The following is a 16,225-nucleotide window of genomic DNA, read 5'->3' as shown; positions in this document are numbered from 1 at the left end:
AATCACACAATACAGGTCAAATGGGAAAATTCCAGCTTAAATAACTGTACTTTAAACTTAAATAAAACAAGGCCTGAATGTTAGACACAATAATGAAACCATTTGGGCAGCTTTCTTGATGTACATTCAAGTACTTTAATTCAACCTAATTTTATCGTTAAGTGATAATTTTTAAACAACAGTTAGAAAGCTAATGAAAAAAATAAAATTTTTGTCAGGTTCATTACATAAGTTGGTGGGAAAGTACATCAACATTGGGCAGTTCAGTTTATAGACAGAATCTTATCATACTAAATCTATGTATACACTATGACTGCCAATTTTTAAAGAATCTATTGTCTGTAATCAGTAACACAATCTGTATAGATAATTATTCATATATTTTTAATGGTATAAAATACAAAAAAAAAAATAAACGAGTCCAGATATAACTTTGGAAATGAAAAATACTGTCTTATTCACACAGCTAAATGTAAATTTAAACACACTTGCATAACTTTTGTAATAGCAAATTAACTTTTTAGAACAAAATAAGCGCTATTCTTCATTATTGCGCTTATTCCCTAACTTTCATCTGGAAGCAGCTTACAAATATAGCACAAAATGAATAAATAAGAAGTAACAGTAAAAACTCAAAACTTATTTTTTAAATCACAGTCTTAGTTACCCAAATTCCATGATTATTTTAATCTGCTTTCCCCCAGATCTATTTTTCACTTAAAAAGTGACAAGGGAAAAGCAACAGATTATAATGATTTGTTCGCCTAAGTGGTAGAAAATTCCAAAGTAAGGAAATCTTATGATTTAGTCTTATAATTTAAACTATCCTATTTCTCCTAGATACACTACATCCAAAAACAGGTACATCAGGATCACACAGAGAGTAAATCTATGCAGTACTAACAATCAATAAACGGTTCACCTAAAACAATGATAATGATGACAATGAACTAGGAACTCTATAAAAAAATGCAAACGTGAGCGTTCACGTCACATTTGGTTGCACTTTGAAGGACGTGCAAGTGTTGTTAGTGAAAAGCCCAAAGGGTCCTGTGTGGGCCCAAAAGGGAGTGGGGGAAGAGAGGGAGAGACAGCTGAGTTGATGCACTGGAGGAGGAGGAGCAAAAGGAGAAAACTCCACTTTGACTCCTGGTAGTCGCAGAACTCTGAGTGGCAGCTGGTATAGTGACTGTAAGGACTGTTGGTCTAGCGTCTCTGAGCAACTGAGTTCCAGATGTTCTAGTGATACCACTCTCTGAAGATTTCTGCAACAGGTTGAGTTGAAAACCTTTAGTATAAGCTTTTTAAACTGCATTACAGATTTTCTTTATTATTTATTCAATTGGAAACTAGATTATAAGTATAGCACGGTAAATTCTGGATCCAGATGTTAATTTGGCTATCAATTAATGAAGCTAACTACCAAAAGGTTTTTGGATTGCTAGGGTTTGGACTTTTATTGTCAACCTACTCACAAAAAATAAAGTTACATGACCTTTTATTTTATATGTCTACTAGACTCTAGGTTTTAATTTCCTCAGGTAAGCTAGCTGAATTCGTACCATTTACCAACTGTCCAAAATGAGACTTAAGCTAAACAAGAGAAAACTATCAGGAAATCACAACTGAGAAGACAAAGAAATTGGCCAAGATTACCAAGGCAATATATGATTCAGACTCACGACGACAACAACTTGGACATAAAGCAAGAAGATGGGAGGGAAATGGAATTGATTTTGGTTGCCAAGCTAAGGATGGCATTTGAAGGGAATGGTTAAAACCGTGAGACAATTTGTTGCAAAACCAAGCAGAGTTGATATGCCTCACTTAAAGCATGTTATGCTGGGAATCATTGGTTGCACTATTTAAGACTGTAAGGGCGAGCCAAGTGGGGTTTGTGCCTTCTGACATTACTGACTCTTACCAATGAGAATACTTTCTCTGTAGAGACAATGTGTTATCTTTTCATCTAACTAATCTGTGTAAAAATGAACAAAAGTCCATGTAATTTTGAACCCGAAATTAAATTCAAAATTTGCTAAAAATATCGAGTCCACTTATTTAACAAGCCTTCGTAGGAATACACAACAGGTGTGGAATGTGTTCTTCTCCACACTGTCAAAGGTTATATACTCACTGAGTCAGTCTCTCCAGAGCCGTCTGCTGGTCAGGACAGTGGGCAAGGTTGAGTGTTTGCAGTCTACACGGGTCTCCTCTTGCTAGCCAGTTCGCTACTTCGCTCACCACCCTTTCTCCTGTGTGAGCCAAATGTAGCTCCACTACTCGCTCCACGCTCAGTCCTCCCAGCAATGCTCGCACACCATCATTCCCCAGTGAGTTTGAACTCGCTTCTAACACCTCAATTCTCTCTGTAACAAATTAGTGATAGTGTTTCAGAGTTTATAAAACAGTTGCGTAATTTGATAATAGCTGAAATTATGTCACTTGCATCCATAAAACAAAATTGTGATGAAAACATAACAAAACAGTCAAATAACACTGTAAAGCTTCAACTTACCCATATTGAGTTGATTAGTGCCTGCAAAGCTGCCTGCTGTTAGTCCCACCGATGTGATGGACAGGCCCATGAGACATCTGGTTACTTGCAATAGACGAGACAGTGGCCCTGTGCATGTCCTACCTAGTCTATTGTGACTCAACTTCAGTACCTTCAGTCTCTGTAAGGTACAAGTAATATTAGTTACCTGGTTCTGTCAATGTTGTACGCTTCAGTATGTTGAGTCAGTAGCCTAATACAAACATGACTTTCTATAGGTTGTAAGTACTTGTCACTATTTTAACAAGCTTTACACAAGCTGTAGACGTAGATGAGTTGTACACAAGACAATTTTCTACTATGGAAAACAATAAGTATGCACTCAGATCCTTAGATATCTATGTAAATTTGGATTTCACTCATGGTCCAACAATACAGTAAATTAATTATGTATGTATGTACTAAGCATTGTGTTGGGTACCTGACAAGCCTGGTGTTCTACGACCTGATCCACAAACATAGTGAGCCCATCTCCAGTGATTCCATTGCAACTGACATCTAACTCTTGGAGAACGGGCAGTTTTGGAACCAACTTTCCCAGCAACTACAAACACGAACCATACATTGTTCTGAATAAGAATACTCACACATAATTTTATAACACAACTTTCTATTCACTACTAAAATTAAAATTAAGTTAAGATATGGTTTTAAATGGCAGATCCGAGGGGAAGGAGATCAGTAGGAAGACCAAAAGCTAGGTAGTGGGATCAAGTCCGGAAGAATATGGAAAAGATGAGACTAGAAGAGGAAGATTTGGAAGACCGAGAGAACTGGCGACAATGTGTTGGCGAGGCCAAGTACCAGCTTGGGTACAAGTGGCCATGGCAGTAAGTAAGTATGTTTTTGAGTAGTCCTATGGTATAATTCTTCAATGTGTACTAACTAGAACACTAGCTAATGAATACTCAGTAACATAAATGTTTGTGCCAAGGATTGGTTTCACTTGTTACATAGTGGTCAACTCCATAATTTTGGGATACAGGATTCAATTAAAAATGATTGATTAAAAATTCAATCTGAAATCTAAGTTCAATTATTTTTTGTATATGACGATGACCATAGTAAATTGAGGTCTCAATATCTCTTCAACTGAAGTAAGTTCTGTCATGTACCTACTCCAAGTTAGTTGCACACCAGACCGAGTCCAGAAGTTTTATAAGGCCCCGTCCTAGCTGAACGATGAAAGATCGGTCGGTCGTCCATGCGAGCAAATCCGTCGCACCAAAAAATTTCAATCACGACAATGCAACTGACGGCGTCGGACGACCGACCAAAGACAAACATGTTTGCTTTTGGTCGTGCGTATCATCAGACCGACGATTGCGATTGTAGGCCTTGAAGAGTGAGGTGGTAAAACGATGTTAAAATAAAGCGTTCTTCCACAGAAATTGGCCATATAATGTTTGTAGTCTTCAATGTAAATTCCTTCTTCAATTCGGTGACGATGTAGTCAAATGTATTCCCTAACATCCTAGTGTAGTTTTTATAAAGTTCAGGATACAATCTTAACATTTCATATAACTGATGAAACCCACCAAATTCATACCTTTCCTTAAAAATCTCATTTGTAGCATTCCTGTGGTCCACCGATTTCTTCTTTAGGTAAGCATAGATTATAGAAGAACTGTCCAGCAGCTTGAGCTTACGTTTTTTCTCAACCGATAACATGAGTAACAATAGTCGAATGGAGAGGAACTGTCATTAGTCGCTGCGACGACTGCACGGCCCAGTGTGGACACTCAATTCCACCGTCAGACTAGACTCGCTTGCACGACCGATCGACCGCCTAAATCTCAATCTGAGTTTCTGTCACCTAGCTAGGAAGCTGTGATTAAACACCAATGGTATTAAAAATACTAAAAGCTTAGTACTTTAGTTCTAAGCATGCCTTGCAGGTGTCAATTACAACTGGATGTACATGACAAGTACAGTTTTAGTGGTTTTGTTGAATTATGCTTGTATAAATAGTTGTAAGTGAAGGTTTTATTTTGGTCTTACTAACGATGAATGCTAAATCAGCTTTAAAGCGTTTAAATGGTTAAACGGTTAAGGGATAGCACTAATACAAATACTAAAAGAAGCAGGCTTGTAGCTTTGACTAGTGTTCTATGTCAAACAACACTGGTCTGATTCGAGTGACAGAGAAGTTGGCATTTGAACAAATACAAACTTTGTTTAACTGACCTGAAAGCCGTCGTCACCAAGTCTGTTGTCGCACAGCACCAGATACTGAAGATTTGTCTGCGTAATCAGTGCTCTAAACACAGGGTCCACTGTAACAGCGTCCAGCCCACAGTCTGCCAGTGAGAGAGGAATACCTTCCAGGCACCGTTGTAGGTGGTCATCCACTTCTGTTAACATAAGAACCTTAAAAGGAAGTAATAGATCAATCTTATAGGGATGAAAAAATAATTTAAAATACCAAGCTGGTGTTTTATTAGAAATAAAAATAAATATTTTTGATGCTGACAGGGTTTCTCATCACTTGGTTTCAAAAAACTCATTAAAGATTCAAACAACTCATTAAAGAAATTCTGTAGATTAAAAGAGTGGGGCAAAAAAAGGGATGGATTTTATTTGAGTATTATAAGTGGAGGGAATTGTTGTTTTATACGTTAGAATCCAGTTTCAGGAGCATGATGCAATAGACAAACTATTGCAGCATCATGTTTTTGCTGTAAAAGATTTGTTCAAATAATGAATTTCAAATAATTATTTAATAGTTATTATTTGGAAATCAGTAACATTTAAAAATAAGATTCTAAGAAAGATTTATGGCCCAATTTTAGAAGAAGGAGAGTGGAGTTGAAGACATAATAGGGAATTGAGACAACTCTACAAGGATTTAAATGTGGTTTGTGAATTTAAATGTAGAAGAATTAGATGGGCTGGGCACGTTATGAGAAGAGAGGAGGGTGATAATATGAAACACATCTTAATAAGAAATCTCCAAGGAAGACGGCCGAGAGGAAAGCCGGAGACCTTGAGCAACCAAGGAAGACGCACAAGATATAGAAAGACGGAGGGGTGTTGTTGGTGCGGCAAAATGTCTCCTTAGATATGCGTGGCCATGGTAAGTAAGTAAGTAATGAATTTGCTATCACAGTTCATCATCCGTTTTTAACACGGTTCAATCATGTTCTGCGGAACGATTTGGTTGCTGGCCGCAATACATTAATTCAATGGGTTAACTTCTATCTGTAAAACTGTGTGTGTAAGTAAGTATCAAAAAAGCACTTAAAACGTCTGGTCATCCTCATACGGTGTGAACCACAGAAATCATCTACAAGTTGAAGTACTAAAGAAATTGCTGCTGGTTCTAAGGACACTATGTCTGCTTCAAAGAGAGACTTTTAATGTGTCAAAGAAGGACATGACTTCATCTAAAACTATCTTTGAGTGTTCAGTTAAGCAGGATTAATAAACTGGATAAATTACATATTTTATTGATCTAAGTACATTGTTCGTAAGAGCGTAAACATATTTCATAATAAAAATCAATCAATGTATGTGTTCCTCCCATTACAACACCTTGCAATAGTATACACATTATAATATGTTTGGTGATTGGTTTTAGCTAGTGCTGACTAAATTACCTATTAAATGTTTACAACATTATGAAAAAAAACCCACTTTGAAACCAAAAAAGAAGTTTAGCATTATTTAACATAAATTTGGCCCAGATAAAAGTAGTAGGCCCATATAAATAGTTTCATGTTCAAAGGACCATGTGAAGGTTCAAACATTTTAAGGTACATAGTTAATCATTTGTGGTAACTTTACAATATATAGTTGACATTTAAAACTCCTTTAAGTTTACTCATTACATCAAAAGCACTAATTTAAAACAATTACTGTAGGCCTAACACTAATCTGAAATATACTGAGATTTATTTCCAACATATGAATAAAACATTATTTTTAGTTCTGATGAACGGGTCCTGAAATTTAAGGAAAAATACATTCCCAATCAACAGACAAGATTGTATTTATTTTTAGCCTGTTAGATAAGATTGTGGGGGACGATCAAAATTTTGCCGCTATTACAGGAAACAATGTTGATGTGTCTGATATCAGAGATGATAATTAGCACAGAAGACAGTTCAATTGTACCAAATATGATGTTTTGGGTTATTTTCTAACCTATTTTTACACTTGTTGGTTATTATAGAACAGTGCAATAAAGACTGCAAATTGATTATGTTTGTCATTATTAGGGATGGTCAAGTCTCGAAATTTCGGGAAATTTTCAATCTCGTTTAACGAGACGAGAATAAAAAAAAAAAAAAAAAAATTAAAAACGCCTGCAGAAAGTCAATGCAATACCCGCAATACAGGAGCGTGTTGTAGTTGCGTTTCCTTTGCGAAGGCATTCTTATTTAATTAATTCTTTTAATGTAAATATTACTTTCATTATTTTAATAATATTACTTTAATAACATTTGAGAAGTTTTGTTAAGTGTAAGCAGTGTGAGGAATGTTTTATTACTATAAAAAAAGTCAAAACAAGTAACTATTTTATAAAAATTAATATTGCTTTAATTTTATGATTTATTTTATTTTAGGATAAGTTGAACTCTATCCTAACTGATATCACCATGTTTCCTAATCGTAGGCATTTTTAATAAGTTAGGCGTGATTAATAAAAAAATGTTATGCTGATGTTATTTAATGAAAGATTGTAAATATTCTTGCCTATTATCATTATTTTAGTATTTAAACAGTCAACTAACAATGTTACAAAATCAGGTAAAAATTTCGAACGTGCATTTCCTGTTGTGTATGAAAAGAGAAATCTCGTCTCGATCTCGTCTCGAAATTTTATGAGTGTTAAATATGGTATTAAGAGGTAAAATTGTGAGAAATACCTTTAGATCCTAAAACTGAAGATCCATTAGGGTTTTGGTAGAACAGGAACAAGATGAGCAGAGAAGCGATGGCTCTGGCCAGAGTGACGAGAATCGAAGGACCACAGATGAAAGATGATGTTGAGAAATGACTATTGTTGTGTAGTATGTAATTCTTCACTGATTTAAATTAAAACTCTTCTTCATTAATAAAAAGAAAGCAATTCACTACTCATGAATATTCTGGACTGTACACGAAAATTTACAACACATTTACTTTAAATAAAAATATCTTCTTGGATCCTAGCTTGACACTTGGTACTATAAATTTGGAATCCATATTTAAATGAGAAATGATGAAATAATGCACTTGGAGCGGTAAGAGAGAAAGAGAGATTAAAATATTTAATATGAACTAAACCAAAAGGTAACTGTGTACTGTGAGAGAGGTGAGTCTAAACTGAACTGACTAGTACGAAGTGCTGTAGTGAACTTTGGACAGTGATGTCATCATATCAGCTGTTGTATCCTTTCAATAACTGAACTAAAAACTTGACTTGAATGTTAATACTACTTGATTAATTGTTTATATTTGACTGTATATAGTTCATATGTTATTAAATAAATATTTTATTAAATGTCCTTAGTTGAATTACTAAATATTTAACATACCGGCCCCCCCTGAACCCCTGGGTTCTGAAAACAACACAAAAAATGAGAAAATCAATAAAAAAGGGGGGTGGTAACTCCTCTTCACTATTCCATAGGAAGGACAGACACCTTTGTCACAGGACGAGAGAGGTGTCCACTTGCGGTCTTCAGGTGCACGACCCGTACTATTCCATCAGTACCAGGTGAAACGGAGAGAACTCGTCCAAGCTTCCAGGAGCGTGGAGGCAAGTTGTCTTCATGAATGACAACCAAGTCATTGACTTCAATATTCTTCTTGGGGTTGACCCATTTATTTCTCTCTTGAAGAGTGTACAGATACTCTTTCTGCCAGCGAGCCCAGATATGTTGACTGAACTGTTGGACTAACTGCCAGCGTTTTAATCGGTTGATAGGAATGCTACGCAAGTCAGGTTCAAGAGGTGTCATAAGAGGACCACCTACTAAAAAATGACCTGGCGTCAAAGCTTCTAGGTCCGAGGGATCAGAAGAAAGAGGAGTTATAGGCCTAGAGTTCATCATTCCTTCAATACGGGTGATTAAAGTCGAAAACTCTTCCAGTGACAGGGTCTGTTGTCCAATGACTCTTATTAGGTGAAATTTCACACTTTTGACGGCCCTCTCCCAAAGGCCTCCCTGATGAGGTGCATGTGGAGGTAAGAAGTGAAATTTAATATTGAAATTCTCAGCGTAGCATTGTACTGTGGAATCCTTGATTAAATTTTCAAAGTTGCGTCTGAGTTTTTCGGATGCACCTGTGAAATTTGTAGCATTGTCACAGTGAATATCTGAAACGATTCCTCGTCTGGAGACAAATCTGGTAAGAGCGGCTAAATAGGCATCCGCTGTTAGGTCGGTTACTACTTCTATGTGTACCGCCTTAGTAGAGAAGCAAATAAATATACAAATATAAACCTTGATAGGTTGAACTCGTCTTAGTAGATGTTGCTTCACAAAGAAGTGTCCTGCATAATCTACACCAGATATGGAAAATGGCCTTGAAGGTGTAACTCGATTCATAGGTAATTCCCCCATGAGTGGAGAAGAATGAGGAGGTTTACATCTGAAACATTTTATGCATTTAAAGATCCTAGATCTTATTAAGCTTCTAGCACTGAGAATCCAGTACTTGTTTGCCAGCATAGCCTGAGTTAGAGTTGGACCAGAGTGCAAATATAAGACATGATGGTGGTCAATCAAAATATCAACTAACCTATGACCTTTAGGTAGCAAGACGGGGTGTTTGTGATCTTCAGAGATATCAGCCTTGTTTATTCTTCCCCCTACTCGAATGAGGCCATCTTTATCCAGATAAGGAGCTAGGCGTCTAATGCGTACAGAGCAAGGTTTATTGGATTTCAAACATGAGATTTCTTCAGAAAAATATTCTCGTTGAACCAATTTACAAATCAGGTTATGAGCCTCTTTTATCTCCTGAGAAGTTAAATTCCCAATTTGTTTAACTTTATTTCTGGTGTTATGAATGAAGCGCAGCAGGTATGCGGAAACATGAAGTAGTGTTGTCCAAGATGAGAAGCGAGTGAGGAGAGAAAATGGTTCATCCAGAACAGCAGAGAGAGTGTTAACTGTGAGAATCTTAGTTTCAGGGATAGACTCTTCAGGTAAAGATTTACAGACAGACTTTGGCCAATTTTCTTCAGAGTTACACAACCAGACAGGTCCATTCCACCAAAGTGTGTGGTTAATCAAATCTTGTGGGGCGGTACCCCTTGACCCAACATCCGCTGGATTTTCTAGTGATGAAATATGTTGCCAAAATGAAGGTGGGATATTTTCCTGTATTTCTGCAACTCGATTTGACACATAAACCTTGAGTCGATAAGAGGGCATGCCAATCCATGAAAGCACGATTGTGGAATCGCACCAGGCTGTGTATGAACTAATCTTGCAGTGAGGTGAGAGAAGTTGTATACAGTAATTTAGGAGCTTAGACATCAGGTGTGCTCCGCAGAGCTCCAAGCGAGGTATGGAAATACGCTTCAGAGGTGCGACTCTTGACTTCGCTATCAGAAGATAAGTCGATATAATTCCTTGTGAATTTACAACTCTCAGGTAAACACAACTACAATATCCTGCTTCACTTGCATCAGAAAAAGCATGTAGCTGAATATCTTTAGCTGAAGAAAGTCCCACGTAGCGAGGTATCTTGAGCATTTCAATATATGGAAGTTCATTGGCGAACTTGTTCCAAACTGATATAACGCTGTCGTCTAGGGGTTCATCCCAATCGAGACCAAGTGTCCATAAGTATTGCATGAAGGATTTGGACCAGAAGGTTACAGGAGTTAACCATCCTGACGGGTCATAGATCTGTGATATCACACTTAAAACAATTCTTTTTGTAGGAGTTTCCTTAATATTTTGAGTTCCTACAGAATAAGAAAAACATCTTCATTAGGAATCCATTTAAGTCCTAAAACACTATGAACTGGTTGTTCGGGAGCTCGAAAACCAATAGGTTTTTCTTTGTGATCTTCAGGGATCGACTGTAAGAGTAATGGATTATTCGAAGACCATTTTCTTAACTCGAAACCTCCTTTTTTGAGTAACTGAACCACATCATTTTTCAACAAAAGAGCGTTTTCTACGCAATTACTACCCAATAGGGCGTCATCGACATAAATCTGATCCTTTAGAGCAGTTGCGGCTAGAGGATGATTTTTTCCTTCATCAATAATGAGTTGTTGAATGACACGATTTGCCAAGTAGGGCGATGATGTGAGCCCATAAGTGACAGTCGCTAGCTGATAGATTTGAAGAGGCATTTTATCATTCTCTCTCCAGAAAATAAGTTGAAATATCTGATCAGATTCCTTTACAAGGACTTGTCGAAACATCTGCTTGATGTCGCATGAAAAAACAACCGCATGTCGGCGAAAGTTGAGAATGATGTCACATATGTTGTTGTGGAGTTTTGGTCCTTGATGAAGAATACTGTTGAGAGACAGAGATGTTGATGTAGGTGCTGATGCGTTGAATACTACCCTTAATTTTCCATCTTTAAAAATTCCATGATGTGGAAGGTAGTAATGAGGATTATTTTTAAGACGTGGTGACTGACAGAGTGTCATATGTCCCGAAGACAAGTAATCTCTCATAAAATCAACATAGGTTTCCTTGAAATCAGGATTAGAACGAAATTTATTCTCCAGAGACCAGAATAGGGATTTTGCCATTTTGCTCGAGTTGCCTAATGTTGACGGATCGTCTGAGAAAGGCAAAGAGACAATATATCTTCCTTCAGGAGTGCGTAGATACAAAATGTTTTTCACATTTTTCTTCGGCTAAGGATTGCTTGCTTGTAAGAGGGGGTTCCTCTACAGCCCAAAACTGTTGGATAGAGGTGTGAAGATCCAAACTATTGGTGGTTAAGAGTGTGACTAATCCATGAAATGAATTTTTACAAGTTGAGGCGACAGGGGTCGATCCTAAGAGCGCATATCCAAAAATGGTGTCAATTGCTACAGGCATATTCTCACCAAGTGACAAAAACTGGCCTTTCACAGAGGAGGCAAAAAGGTCAGCTCCAATTAGAACATCAATAGGAGCGGGTTTATCAAAAGTAGGATCGGCTAACATTAAATGTTGCATCTGTGAGCGAACTTCAGGAGTGATCTTAGCTCGAGGTAAATCTGGAGTGATATTATCCAAAATGAAGACAGGGTGAGAGCTTGCCAATACATATCCACTAAGGGACTGGAGAGTGACATGAGTTAACCCTTTTGTTTTCACCTGAGCAGACGAGATGCCATTAATAAGCGTTTTATTAGCATGAGAGCGCTTAATCCCTAAAGACTGAGCACATCTTTGAGTAATGAAGGTAGACTGAGCAGCAGAATCTAAAACTCCCCTACAAACTAGGGTCTTACCTTCGCTTGATTTTACCACAATTAAAGCAGTGGCAAGAAGAACTGTGTTCTCTGTATTTGTCAAACCAACAAAACCAGATTCATTTTTATTTGAGTCAGAACTTGGAGCTCGTTTGTCTGTGTTACCTTTAGACACATTAGGAGAGGGATTATTTTCAGAATCCATAAAATGCAAAAGAGAGTGATGTTTTCTTTTACACGTAGAACATGTACGCCATGAATTGCATTCCTTTACCTTATGCTTATCGCCAAGACAGTTGGTGCACAAATTTTTGCCTTTAACAAAATTATACATTTCTTGTGAAGTCAATTTAAGAAAACCTTTGCATTGATAGATTTTGTGATCTGCACCTGCGCAAAATGTACAAACAGTGCGAGGAGTTGCAATAAGCGCCGATTTATTTGAGCGCTGAGGGGGTTTTACTTGAGTGTGGTGGCCTAAGGTACCCTTAAGAGATGATCCCACATTAGTAAGATTAGCTGCTTCAAGATTTACACAGTGAGACTCAATGTACTTGGTTAACTCATCTAACTTAGGAGTTACAGAGTTATCACTTCGACTCTGTTCAAAATGATGGCGAAAATCAGAATCAAATTTTCTTAACAAGTGAGAGGTCAAAATTAAATTTTCCTGAGAAATTTCTTCATCTAGAGCTTTAAGTGCTTCAATGTTTTCATTTAAAACAGACAAAAACCTTCTAAGTTGCTTCACTGAGGGATTGTGAAGAACTGGTAAGTCTAACACATTGTTGACATGAAGAGAGATTAGTAATCTTGTATTCTGATACCTTTTAAGTAGAGATTCCCATGCAATAAAATAATTAGCATTAGTCATAGGGATGTTTTTAACAACTGAAAGTGCCTCTCCCTCAAGACAGCTTAACAAATAACTCATTTTTTCAACACCAGAAATACTATCATTTTTATGAATAGTATTTTCAAACAAATTTTTGAACGCCATCCACTTTTCATGTTGACCTGAGAAGGTACCAAGTTGAAGTTTAGGAAGCTGTACACTAACCTTAGTTGTAGCTACTTGGCTGATAGCTGCATTGGAATCATCCAGGTTTGGCTGGCTCGACTGGTTAGAGCTTGGGGAAGGTATCAAGTTCACACACAAAGAGTGAATAGACACATAGAGATCACTTATTTCATCTTGTAATGTTGAAATTGTAGTGATATTTTCACTTTCATCTAATTCCTCAGGTAAAGGCACAGTGCCGAACAACTTATTCACTAATTTGTCAAAATCATTATTTTTGGCTGTAGCGGTGGAATCCAAAAGAGTGAGCTTTGTTATAAGTTGAGGAGTGATAGGTTCCTTTTCGATAGCAAGCACTTTTGCTTCAATTGACTTAAGCCTGGCTAGCACAAGCTCAGATTGCTTCACAAAAGTTGAGAACCTCATTTTGAATAAGTCTTAAATTCAATAAAATTCCAAAATAAAAATAAATGCAGATTAAAATAAGTTTATAATGAGCAAAACTTATTTAAAGACAGCCAGGATTCATTGTATTAAATATTAATATTAGTCAACTTGAAATCAGAGAGAAATATTCAGCCATAGTATAGGCCTATAAAAAGTTTAAGTCCCAGAAAATATCTACCTGCAATTATTTCCAGATAATAAATTTGAAATTCAATAAAACATGTTATTTCAAACACAAACTGTAATTAAATGTTCAATCCGTATTAATAAACATTCTTCTGTCACTTTAATTTAAAAGTGTAAGCAAACAATTGAGGTTATGAAAACATAAACAAAGTCTTGCATAATGACATTTAAGTTTTCATTTCTATCCATCAGCAGCGCTAGTGTTGATCAGCTGTGAAGTTGGTATGACTTCCATGATTTTCTGAATATTCAGCAACAAGAGAGAAACTTGTTTCACATTACAGGGGGGAGAGAGGGGGGCAGACAGGATGCAGCCCGATAATGCACAATAGAGAATAGACAAACTATGCATGAAAATACAGGAGTTGTAGACAGTACAGTCTGAGAACAAAATTTTCTGTCTGGGACAACAAAACTTTATGTGTTATTTCACAAATTACTGCAACAATTTAATAAATTGATAATAATGTGATCAAAAATATTTAATCCTCTTGTTAATGATACTTAATGTTGATGACAGATTTATTCAATTAATTTATTCAGTTCAAATAAATACAAAACTTAATAACTTAATAGTCACAGTAGATTATTTTCCATAGGCTGGGAAACTTCCGGCTCGTGAGGACCATGTTAAATATGGTATTAAGAGGTAAAATTGTGAGAAATACCTTTAGATCCTAAAACTGAAGATCCATTAGGGTTTTGGTAGAACAGGAACAAGATGAGCAGAGAAGCGATGGCTCTGGCCAGAGTGACGAGAATCGAAGGACCACAGATGAAAGATGATGTTGAGAAATGACTATTGTTGTGTAGTATGTAATTCTTCACTGATTTAAATTAAAACTCTTCTTCATTAATAAAAAGAAAGCAATTCACTACTCATGAATATTCTGGACTGTACACGAAAATTTACAACACATTTACTTTAAATAAAAATATCTTCTTGGATCCTAGCTTGACACTTGGTACTATAAATTTGGAATCCATATTTAAATGAGAAATGATGAAATAATGCACTTGGAGCGGTAAGAGAGAAAGAGAGATTAAAATATTTAATATGAACTAAACCAAAAGGTAACTGTGTACTGTGAGAGAGGTGAGTCTAAACTGAACTGACTAGTACGAAGTGCTGTAGTGAACTTTGGACAGTGATGTCATCATATCAGCTGTTGTATCCTTTCAATAACTGAACTAAAAACTTGACTTGAATGTTAATACTACTTGATTAATTGTTTATATTTGACTGTATATAGTTCATATGTTATTAAATAAATATTTTATTAAATGTCCTTAGTTGAATTACTAAATATTTAACAATGAGAAATAAAAAAATCTCGTCTCGTCTCGTCTCGAACTAAAAATCCAATCTCGTCCATCCCTAGTCATTATTGTTGTTGATTATTGTTGTTGTTTGCATGCATCTATAGGCCTACTCAAGGTTTCCCTGTTGCATAAAAAGGAACAATCCAGTCCTGAACCAAAAGTACAATCTTGTCCATCCCTGATTTTTGATAATCCAACACATTCCTTGCATAAGGAGCGACGTTAAGTCTGCCACAAGCGTCTGCCTGTGTTTTGTTATCAATGGTCCACTTACCGACTCCTATTTCAGCGCAGACCTCCCTGTATCTTTCAGTAGCTTTGTGTACTTTCCAGCTGTTCACCACCCCCACCACCTCATTACAGCCCAGTAGTAGAGAGACAGGGTCCTGAGGAGACAACATGGCTCCCTCCCATGTCTGTAGGCTCAGCCGCGGCTCTTGACCTTCGAAACTGTAGCACAAAGAGGGAGTTTTGACAATTTTGAAAGTTTTTTAAAATTGTCTATATCAGTGGCATTGTTATGAAAGAGACTCAAACACTAAACGCCTTTGTTTATGGATATGTTTTCAGGCTTTGATTTAATTATTACTAAACCTCACGCATTAGTGGTTTATAGAGCTTATAGATGAGGTTTTGACCTGAGCTAATGGAATTACTCAGTCTTAACATTTTAGTAATTCATCAATCCATAAAAAAACTAAAACATTTTCTTTCGTATTTAGTTTTTTATAAAACAAGCTTGTAACAGTGTAGTGTTTGATGTCAGGGGTATACAAATAAAACCTTACATACATCAACCTTATATTTAGGATTTCAGTGACTAACCCCCATGATAGAGCTATAATCACATTTTACTACCTGTAGTAGCGTTTAGCAGCTTCCTCAGCCAGCCAGGCGATGGTTTGAACTTCCTGGGTGTTTTCTTGGGTTGGCAGAGGTATCAGTAGTAATTTGCCTTCCACCCGCACTTTTATGGATGGCAGCCCCATCTGCTAAGGGAGAATTCATATAAAAACAATGCATATTTGTATTTCAGAAAAGTTTCAGCTGTTTAGTACACATTATAAATATTTTTTGTCATACTGCAAAAAAAAAAACCGCTGTTTTCAATACTGTGTTTGGGTCCATAGTAACCCTTCCCAAAAGGGGGGGGGGATAAACGGTTAAGGTGCGTCGACGGGATCCATGCTGCATGCTGCTGCGGCGTAGCCGGACGACGGGATGAAAGGCAAAACACATGCAGTTAAATGAGAGCAGCCACACCATCCCGTTGTACCGCGCGTTTATCCCTACTGTTGTCGCTATCATTAGTGCTCAGCAT

The 16,225-nt window shown here is 36.8% G+C and overlaps 1 protein-coding gene across 1 annotated transcript in view; it reads right to left on the bottom strand.

Moving 5' to 3' along the window:
- Nucleotides 1-2,110: 2,110 nt before the first annotated feature.
- LOC129000622 (tonsoku-like protein) overlaps nt 2,111-16,225 on the bottom strand; it is a 47,324-nt gene continuing 33,209 nt past the window's right edge. The window contains exons 20-25 of the mRNA XM_054427584.1: nt 15,763-15,896; nt 15,179-15,354; nt 4,745-4,911; nt 2,979-3,101; nt 2,519-2,678; nt 2,111-2,369 (exon numbers count right to left, since the gene is read on the bottom strand). Coding sequence (XP_054283559.1) covers nt 2,134-2,369; nt 2,519-2,678; nt 2,979-3,101; nt 4,745-4,911; nt 15,179-15,354; nt 15,763-15,896 — 996 coding nt within the window. The 3' untranslated portion in view covers nt 2,111-2,133. The remainder of the gene's footprint in view (nt 2,370-2,518; nt 2,679-2,978; nt 3,102-4,744; nt 4,912-15,178; nt 15,355-15,762; nt 15,897-16,225) is intronic.

The sequence above is a fragment of the Macrosteles quadrilineatus genome, unplaced genomic scaffold (genome assembly GCF_028750875.1).
Source record: "Macrosteles quadrilineatus isolate MER2022 unplaced genomic scaffold, UCM_ALF_1.0 Scaffold_8__2_contigs__length_117827958, whole genome shotgun sequence".
NCBI classification, from domain to species: Eukaryota; Metazoa; Arthropoda; class Insecta; order Hemiptera; family Cicadellidae; genus Macrosteles; species Macrosteles quadrilineatus.
This window is presented reverse-complemented; position numbering and strand designations above follow the sequence as displayed.